The following is a 10766-nucleotide window of genomic DNA, read 5'->3' on the forward strand; positions in this document are numbered from 1 at the left end:
GACACACACACACACGCACACACACACACACAAGCACACACACACACAGACACACACACACACACACACACACACACACACACACACACACACACACACACACAATGCTTTGACAAGATTGTTGATTCGCCAAGTTAAAGGAAGAAAAGCACATGTTTACTAGTGTGAATGTGATGTTGTACAGATGAGATGAACAAACTGGATCCTCACAAGCAACTAAATCGTTCTGATAAAATAAGCACAATGTGCTGATAATCCAGTACAACAACTAAGTACTTTAGTTATTCAAACCTAACTAAGTACCTCGTTTAACCTTAACTAAGTTAAAGGACTTCATAGTCAACTTCTCTGTGTTTTGAAGTAGAAATGGAATATTGGACCTCTGATGTTCCGGATCGTCTCCGGGGGACATTTAATGAGCCTCGGCTCAGAAGGCGACTTTTGATGGTGAATCGTCCAGCGTCGTCATGCTGAGTCCTCTTCATTGTGCTGTGAGTTATTCACAGCCGTCCTCCTGCATTGCTCTTTTCTTTGGTCCTCGTAGACATGATGATGAAGCGCTGTCCTCACATCAGGCGTTCTGTTCAGAACGTCTACGAGGAACCAACGTTCCCTCAATGACGCAAGAATCTAGACGTCTCCTCAGTGAACAGAGAGCAAAGAGAATCACATCCTGTGGGTTGGCTCCTCCTCTCCTGTATACATGTACTTATATACCCGTACACAAAGTATTACTATGGTAAAGGGTGTAAATGGCAATCTGCCTGTAAGCTCCAGGCGATCAGCTGTTTCTGTCTCTAATGGTTGTTCATGACTCACAGTGGTCTCCCATCGACTGAGGGAACATTGCTAATGAAGGGAGGGAACGGGGGGAGGAGGAGGAGAGAGGGAGGAACAGGACAGGAGGCGTGTCAAAGTAAAAGCAGAGCTCCGCCCACCAGGAACGAGCCCTTATTGTCACTTAAATAACGTAAATATGAAGCGAGTTCTTTGCTTCTTCTTCTAATCGACAGCTGAATGAATCTAAAACCGAAGCTCTGAATCATTATCACAGGCAGATCTCTGCAGTACATCAAATATACACGCAGAAAGCCCCCCCAAGAATATTTTAAAACATTTTTAATTCATGAAATACTTTTCAAACCATAATTACTAAGTATATAACCTCACAGATTCCCTAAAGTTAACAAATCGTTTTCTTCTTATAAAGAGTTTTTGTTTCACAAATCGAGCACTTGATCTGCATCCAAAGATGAATTCAATTTGTGTGAATTTATGTGAAGTTACTAGTTACTTGTTTCCGCTAATCCACTAATCCGCTAATCCACTAATCTACTAATCCAGCCTAAAACAATCCACACGCCTCAGTCTTCAACCCGCCGACGGCTCCTCAGAGACCAATTAGACTCACACACCTGAGACGCAGGAAACCACACACACACCGCACACAAGCACACGCACACAGAGTGTTACCCCCCCCCCCCCATGTCGCTCGCCTCGCTTTATTTCCATGCAGATTATGTCGAACGAATCGAAGATGCAGAACAAAGCGAAGACATTCGTGTTTGAGCTTCACATCGAACAGAGAAGGATGATTGTTTTCTGCACGGAGACACAGAAAGACGCAGCAGATTTTCATCTGTGACTCTTTGACATTAACTTTACTTCACTGACTCTTTTAGGCGTGCAGGAGTTTGTTGCCACGGTGACGGCACTCACTGGGTTACGGACCTCAGATCGGTCCTTTTGTTAATCAACCGGTGAACAGGAAGTGACCATATAAGGACTGAGGAGGACGTAGAGACGGCGTATACGTCTGGTAGAGACCTGTCAATCAGCGTGTAGGCCCGCCCTAAAGCACCTCCTGCTTTATGGTGTATTTATATCCAACAGTAAGTCCGTTGCCTCCACGTTATATTTACACATAATAAAAAACCGTTGCTCACACTTCAAGGTTTTCACAGAGAACGAGAGACTCACACTGCGTGGTTAACGGCGCACACACACAGACTCACACACACACACACACACAGTTTGTAACTAAAAATACCCTTTTTTTCTCTTCCTCTCTTATTTTTTTTCTTCTCTATTGTTTTCTTTTTCTGCCACAAAGAGAGTTTTTTAATACATTCTTTTATTTTCTAAAAACAAACGTGCAACACACATGGCGACGCTGTGGTCCAATCAATGAACCCGTAGCCGATCTGCACCCGGGCTCCGCCTCTCAGCCGTGCTCCTGCAGCACCACCTCCTCCTCCGTCAGCGGCCCCTGCAGGTCCCCGTTGATTAGCATCCAACCAGCTGCACATTTTGTATCGAGCAGCACTTTGTGCGCGCCCCAAAGGATTCTGGGTGATGGTTTGTTTGTCCCTCCATAAGGGAGAGGCGCCTTTAAACGCAGCGCTCGGTTTGGACGCCTCGGGCCCCCCCCCTCTTTCCTTCAGCAGAAGGCCGGCGCGTGTCCATGAATTATTAATCGCACAGACTTTAAAATAATTGAGAAGAGTTTTTGTCTGCTTTCATGCCGCTACAAAACGCCACGGCGAGTAATTGCATTTAACGGGTTCACTTGGGCGCTGTGATGAACACAGCAGAGACATGAGAATAGTCAGCTGACAGGAAGTAGGAAGTAGAGGGGTTTCAATCCAAACACATTTTTCTCCCCCAACTTCCTGCTTCTTGTCTCTCCGACGTCTTCGGGGAAGAAACAAAAGACAAAGTGACTTAAGACAAGGAGGACAAGACGTTCTTCTTCTGGACCGACAGGAAGGGACGCGTGAACAGGCGTGTGCGTGTGTGTGACATCATCAAGGTGCGTCGCTCAGACCCCCTCGTTTCACATCCTTCAGCTCATCTGGAAGAGACTCGCCAACTGGACCCGGGGGGGTTACAGTCTGCCCCTTCAGGCCCAACTGGTCTCCAATCCAAAGGCCGCTCTGTGACCGTTTCCCAGAATGCTCTGGGTGTGATGGAGCTTATGAGCTCACGAGGGACTCGTCTCTCCAACGCCATTGATTTAGCGGAGCAGTCGATCCTTGGAGAAAACCAGGAGGCCTCTGAGGAGCTCCAGACCAGCTGCATGTCCTCAAGGTCACCAAGTCCACAGAAAGCTCAGAAGCTCAGGGAGACACGTGGAGGAACCTCGTTGGTCAATGAACCACTTCATTCTTTATCATAAGATGTGATCAGTCGTTTGTTATTATGTGATGTAGATAAATGAAAACTATTGATTCACACACACACACACACACACATTGTAGAGAGTGAGTGAGTGTGTGTGTGTGTGTGTGTGTGTGTGCGCACACAACCTGAGGTGTTGAGCTGAATGACAAATGTTTGCCATGGTGCTCATAACGCTGAGAGCAGAACACCAGTACAACCTACTGTGTGTGTGTGTGTGTGTGTGTGTGTGTGTGTGGTGTGTGTGTGCGTCACAGCTGCATCGTGTTGTGTATGTTTACACACTATTGTGTCTCTCTCATCGTTTCATCACATATTTGTAGAGATTACAGATCAGAGTCCAGCAGATAAACTCTGATCCTGGTACTTCTCGTAGTACTCGTAGTACTCGTAGTACCACTGGCTGTACATGAGCAGTAGTGTTTGTGTCTTAGTTGTTGTGACCTTTTTGTGAAGCCTTTAGTTTGACACAAGTTGTATCCTGACCCCGAAGCAGCTTGGTGTAATTAAGTCTGCAGCTCATGGTTTCTACGTCACACGTACGTATCAGAGCTCTGACTCTCTTCACGTCACCTGACACGAGACACGTGTGTTTATTCGTTCAGGGACAAAAGTCTCTCTGACAGCCGGCGGCCATTGAAACGCCTCCGTACCATCATCGGACCACCGGCGAGGGCATCGCCGCCGTTTCTGGTCCATCATGTCAACACGTTCTGCCTCACACCAGGACAGCCTGGGAGACGTGGACGGCAGGTTAAAGCCACCCTGCGATTGGCCGGTCTGCGTTCCGGAGGCGGGACTTGGTGGGTCTTTGAAACACCGTCACTGACTCATAACTACCTACGTGTGATTTTATACGAGGAACTGGCGGGATGATTGAACTACGTGAGATCTGAAATGTTCTTAACTGTGATGTCATACAGCTGAGGCTCCGCCTCCTCCATCCTTCAACAATCTTCTCGCTCTGGGTTTCTCGCCTCGAGAGGTTTTATATCTCCCCGAGGACGCGGCGTGGAGATACGAGGAAACGGGGAAAAGAAGATTTATTCCGTTGATCATTTCCATCAGAGCACTTCAGCAAACGAGAGGATTCAGAGCCACAGAACCGATATGTTATAAAACGGAGGCTTCGCTCCAATCAGAAGGTCCGATTTATTTCATTCTCATTCTTCTTCAGGTGGCTTCGCTTTATTGGTCTTCTAGTTTGGCCTCTAGGCGAAGGGTTAGTACTGGTTTAAGATACTCCACTACTGGTTTAACACAGGCTAGTACTGGTTTAAGATGCACTACTGGTTTAACACAGGCTAGTACTGGTTTAAGATACTCCACTACTGGTTTAACACAGGCTAGTACTGGTTTAAGATGCACTACTGGTTTAACACAGGCTAGTACTGGTTTAAGATGCACTACTGGTTTAACACAGGTTAGTACTGGTTTAAGATATTCCACTACTGGTTTAACACAGGCTAGTACTGGTTTAAGATGCACTACTGGTTTAACACAGGTTAGTACTGGTTTAAGATATTCCACTACTGGTTTAACACAGGCTAGTACTGGTTTAAGATGCACTACTGGTTTAACACAGGTTAGTACTGGTTTAAGATGCACTACTGGTTTAACACAGGCTAGTACTGGTTTAAGATGCACTACTGGTAGAAGCAGTCTTATACTCTAATGATGGTTTTGCAGTCTAGAAGCAGAGGAAGCGCCTTGCTGCTCTTTGTCTGGCTGCAGATGTTCCAGATGTCAAGCTGCTCAGAGCCGACAACCAGCAGCTCAGGTTCGGTTCTCAATCGGTCCAGTTCTCAGCTTGGAGGTCACATGTCTGAGGCCTCCCGCGGAGAAGAGGACTCGAGGAGGGAAACTGACAGGAACTCATTTCTGCCCCTTTCAGCCCACAAAGGAGCCACACGGCTGAAAAGCTGCAGGCTTCCCTCTGAATGTTCCCCAGAAGCAGCCGACCTGCGTTCAGAAAATGATTCCTGCTATTTTGTCCCAGGACTTGTGTGTGTTCATGTCTCCTGCAGCAACAAAGGTCCTTTGTGCTGTTCAGAGACGGAGCTACACACACACACACACACACACACACACACACACACACAAAGGTCCATCTTCACTTTACTGGATCTGCCCTCCAACACGTCTCCGTCTCTGCTGCTTCTTTTACTCCTTAAAACTGATCTCATCCGGCATTCGTGGCAACGCCTCAGGAAAGGAACGCGTCCTAATCTCTAGATATCCCACAAAAGATTAATTATTTTGAATGACGTGTACAGCTAGTAAGTAAGTTTATTTTGAAAAGACTGTATTCATGTAAGAAGCAGAAATACTGCACATCTTGATGTCATCTGTAAAAAAAAAGAGCACGAAAATGAGGAGAATCTTTTCTTAGGATATCGGACTGTTGTGTGGCGAACAGTTACAGTGCCTGGGGCTTTTATTGTGAAAGGTTACACCAGAAGCAACAGCTGTAAACATAAATATTGACTCCGGCGGCCTCGAGGTCCGCGGTCCACAACCTTCTTATTTAACTAAATAACAGCTTTCCTCTGTAATTACACCACTCTGGATGATAACGTGTAACAACACGAGGAAGGTGGGAACGTCAATTATTCCTTCAATAGCCTTTTGGCCTCAGTGGGCCTGTGTGTGTGTGCAGTGATTCTCCCTGCGTTGACCTTTGACCCTCTGTGTGTAAAGCATGAGCTGGAGGAGATATTTACATGTGTTTCCCTGAGCTGTTCGTCTGGATGCAGGCTGGCGTGGCGCCCTGGGGGGGGGGGGGGGGGGGGGGGGTCAGCTCCTGGTTGTGGATTCTGTGTTTACGCTGATGGTCACAGACTTCTTCATTAGACCCGAACACTCGTCTCCCGAGTCCTCGGCTCTTCTTCTGCTCGTCTCTCACCTGGAGGCCTTTTTGTCGTCCAACTTTTCTACAGGTGAATGCTGGGAATGTGACCTGTCACTCAAAAGCAGTGCTGGGGGGGCTCTGTAATGTAAAAGGGGGGAGGTGAGAGGAAGAGTCTCTTCTGTCCTTCACATCTGCACCCACCCCCTCAAACCTGCCCCCACTTCCTCTAACCTGCCCCCCCTCCCTCAAACCTGCCCCCACTCCCTCTAACCTGCCCCCCCTCCCTCAAACCTGCCCCCACTCCCTCTAACCTGCCCCCCCTCCCTCAAACCTGCCCCACTCCCTCTAACCTGCCCCCACTCCCTCTAACCTGCCCCCCCTCTCTCTAACCTGCCCCCACTTCCTCTAACCTGCCCCCCCTCCCTCAAACCTGCCCCCCCTCCCTCAAACCTGCCCCCACTCCCTCTAACCTGCCCCCACTCCCTCTAACATGCCCCCCCTCCCTCAAACCTGCCCCCACTCCCTCTAACCTGCCCCCCCTCTCTCTCTAACCTGCCCCCACTTCCTCTTCATCCGTTTTCTGGGAGATGGGTTCAAGTTGGCGTGAAGCTGGTGAAAACTCCTCCCCCCCCTCTTCCCCCCCCCCCCTCTTCTTCCTGAGGCAGTAAGATAACATTTTTGTTTCTCAGCATAAGTTCATGTTGTAACGCCTCAGTGATGTTCCTCAAGAACAGATTTTATAATAATAAGTTCAACAAAAAACATCTTCCCCACAGCGGCCATGTTGGTTGTTTTCATTCTTGACATCATTTTATTGTCAGTGAGGGGGGGGGGTATATTTTGGGAGTAATGCTACCAGCTAATTTCCTTTAAATCCAGCATACTGTTGCTATTTATTTTACTTCTGGAACTGGAATGAAAATAGTCAAACATTTTAAAATACATTTGTGTTTTTCCCCTGTTTTGACTTTTATTTTGAAGGATTTGTTCAATGTGCTTTGACGGCTGCAGTTGGAACTTTGCACTTAAAATATCTGTCAAACACTCAATGTTGAGGTTTCCTCGCTCGCCCACACACACACACACAGACACACACATACACACACATACACACACATACACACACACACACACACACACACACACACGCACACACACACACACACACACACACACACACACACACACACACACACACACACACACACACACACACACATACTTGATGTATGAAGACACACACAGTAGTACACACTGGAGTACACTGTAACACTCTTTCAGCTAACAGGCTCCTCATTGATCTCCTCACTGGAGGAATGAGCAGTTTCCTCCTCTTCCTCCTTCTGCTTCCTGGTTTTCTTCTTCAGGGGATTTTCTAAGCGTAGACGGACCCCCTGGTGGGGGACCCCGTTCTGCTGCTGGAGACGCGTCTTCTCGTTGTGATCAGCGAGCGAGGAGCAGCAAACACAGAGGCTTCCCTCTTCATCCTCATTATCTTTCTCTCACACACAGACACACACAGACACACACGCACACACACACACACACACACACACACGGTGGCCACTCATAGCAGAGCGGCCATCTTGGCGCTGCCGGGGGAATCGATGGCCCATTCTGTCTCTGGCCATATTGTTCCTGAGAGCTAATCAGCCACGAGAGCCCCTTGCTGGAGAGACACACACACACAGAGACAACACACACACACACACACACACACACACACAGACACACTCACACACACACAGAGACAACACACACACACACACACACACAGAGACAACACACACACACACACACACACACACAGACACACTCACACACACACAGAGACAACACACACACACACACACACAGACACACTCACACACAGACAACACACACACACACACACACAGAGAGACAACACACACACACACACACACACACACACACAGAGAGACAACACACACACACACAGAGAGACAACACACACACACACAGAGACAACACACACACACACACACAGACAACACACACACACACACACACAGAGAGACAACACACACACACACACAGACAACACACACACACACACACAGACAACACACACACACACACACACACAGACACACTCACACATTGTGAACGAGGAAGAGAAACGTGGCCTCGCATACAAATGTTCTGCTTGCTGAATCCTCGCCGTTGCATCACTGGTTGCTTAGCAACGGGTCGGTCCTGCTCCTCCGCGGTGTCTCCCCATGTGTGGGGACGCCGATGGACATGAGACATTTGTGTTGAATGAGAATTAAAAAACCAAAACATCCGAATTTAGATTCTAAAAAATGTCCTCATTTCTTAACACGTCCTCAAATAAATGTTTCCGTCCTCACAAGGATATGAGGGACAAGTAGGACACACACAGACACACAAAAACGCACACTTACACACACTGTCTGTGGCCTTCAAAGCTTTAGAATACATCATGTTGTGTGTGTCTGTGTGTTATGGATGTGGGGGTTTTCCCACGAGGCCTTGAGAGCAAATGGCTCCTCAGTGTAAATGTGAAACACACACACACACACACATCTACACACACACACACATCTACACACTCACACACACACACTCACACACACTTTGCTCTTGACCATCTCTTCTCCACATGTATGTTCCATGAACATTCCTCCGTCTTCTTCCCTCCTCTTCCTCCCCGTCCTCCCTCTATTCACTCTGCATGTAATGATGGAGGTCGACGGCGTGAGTCAGTATGTATTTGCCCCCCCCCCCCCCCCTCGCTCTGTATGCAAACCGGCTGATGGAGGGTCAGGGGGGGGTTGGGCTCTTGGAGGCGGATCGATAACCGTGACGAGGCCACGTGCAGGTTCTTCATTGAGGGAAACGACGTCGCTGCAGATGAGGAAGCAGCAGCGACGTCCAACTGGGATCAGTCTTAGTGCACATGGTCATGGCCTGATGCAGAGTATATGTATGTATGTATATATGTATAAATACATCACATCACATGTCATTTATCTGACGCTTTTATCCAAAGCGACTTACAATAAGAACATTTCAACCATAAGGACACAAACTCAGAAAAACAAGAAACAAGAAAGTGTGATTTCATCAAATAAGCCGATGTACAACTTGCTGTAGATAAGAACCATTATAAGTCCAATGTAAGTGCTGCAGTTAGTTAGTGTGTTAGTGGAGGTAGAGTCTGAAGAGGTGTGTCTTTAGTCTGAAGATGTGAAGGCTCTCTGTGGTCCTGATGTCTTCAGAGACCTCCTTCCACCATTTAGGAGCAGGACAGCAAAGAGTGGAGATCTAGTCCAGTGTTTTGCTCTCAGGAGGAGGAACAAGCAGTTTATCACATGCAGAGCGGAGAGTGCGGGTCGGGGTGTCGGGTTGGACCAGGTCCTGGATGTAAGCTGGACCCCATCCATTCACAGCATGGTACGTGAGCACCATGTTTAGAACTGGATGAGCCACCGGTACCAGTGAAGAGAGCGGAGGAGTGGAGGAGTGAGGGAGAACTTAGGAAGGTTAAAGACCAGTGGAGCTGCTGCATTCTGGATGAGCTGCAGAGGTGGAATGGAGGTAGCAGGAGACCTGCAGGAGGGAGTCACAGTAGTCCAGGAGGGAGAAGAGCCTGAATCAGTACCTTCTGAGTGAGAAGAGGACGTGTTCTCCTGATGTTGTAGAGCGAGTATCTACAGGATCGTGTTGTCAGTGATGTTGGAGTCAGGGAGAGTCGGCTGTCGACGTCACGCCGAGGTTCCTGCAGTCAAAGTGGGCGTTAACACGGAGTTAACGTGGAGGAGAAGATGAAGCTCTCCTCACAGGGATCAATCACATGGAGCCGATCAGCTTCTGATAAACTCTAATCAGTAAATTTGAACGTGTCACCGTTTCATCTTCACTGAAAGTTTCGTTCAGAAATGTTTTCAGACCATAAAAACACGTCTCACCTGACCGAGCACACGGCTTAACACACACACACACACACACACACACACACACACCTCCTCCACACCTCATCACGCAGTGAGATCACCTGCTCTTTAAAATGTGGACCCTCTGGTCCCTCTTCAATCTTCATCACCTCAGTGAGCGCTTGTTATGGGATTGAGGGGCGAGAGAGAGAGAGAGAGAGAGAGAGAGAGAGAGAGAGAGAGAGAGTCTTATTTGCTGATATGGGCTGAATGTGTCATGTGACCTGTTGGATCGAAGTCGTTTAGAGCTCAAAGGAGAAGCCCAGTCTGCTGTGAAAGTCTAAATAACTGCACTTTAAACAACAAAGCACCTGAAAACATACAAATAAGTGTGATGTTGACTTCCTTGTTGTGTGTGTGCAGGCGGTGGAAACCAACCTGGCCTCTAAAGACAGCCACTGGGTGTTTGTGAACGAGGTAAGACCGTCACCAATTATGCACACTTACATTTACATATGTGTATATCTCATTTGACTTAAATCAAAACATTTTCTATGAGGTTAAAAAGTAAATCCTGTTGCAGTGAAGCTACTTCCTGTTTGATTTCTTCAGCCTTTTAGATCCGATAGAAGAGCTGCACTATTATGGAAAACGCCCAATTATGTTTTTTACCTTTGTCTTGGTTATCATGTGATGTTGCCGGGAGACAGACGGGGACGGGGGGGGACAGGGACGTGGGGACGGGGGGACGGGGGGAGGAGGGGAAGGGGGGGGCGAGATTCTTTGTCATCTGAGAAGTGTCGTCGGCAGGAGAAAAG

At 47.9% G+C, this 10766-nt stretch overlaps 1 protein-coding gene across 2 annotated transcripts in view; it reads left to right on the plus strand.

Moving 5' to 3' along the window:
* LOC120819586 (glutamate receptor ionotropic, delta-1) overlaps positions 1-10766 on the plus strand; it is a 119769-nt gene that overhangs the window by 83991 nt on the left and 25012 nt on the right. For both annotated transcript variants that reach the window (XM_078102661.1, XM_078102660.1), the window contains exon 5: positions 10372-10425. In XM_078102661.1, the coding sequence (XP_077958787.1) occupies positions 10372-10425 (54 nt within the window). The remainder of the gene's footprint in view (positions 1-10371; positions 10426-10766) is intronic.

The sequence above is a fragment of the Gasterosteus aculeatus genome, chromosome 5, assembly GCF_964276395.1.
Source record: "Gasterosteus aculeatus chromosome 5, fGasAcu3.hap1.1, whole genome shotgun sequence".
In the NCBI taxonomy this organism is placed as follows: Eukaryota; Metazoa; Chordata; class Actinopteri; order Perciformes; family Gasterosteidae; genus Gasterosteus; species Gasterosteus aculeatus.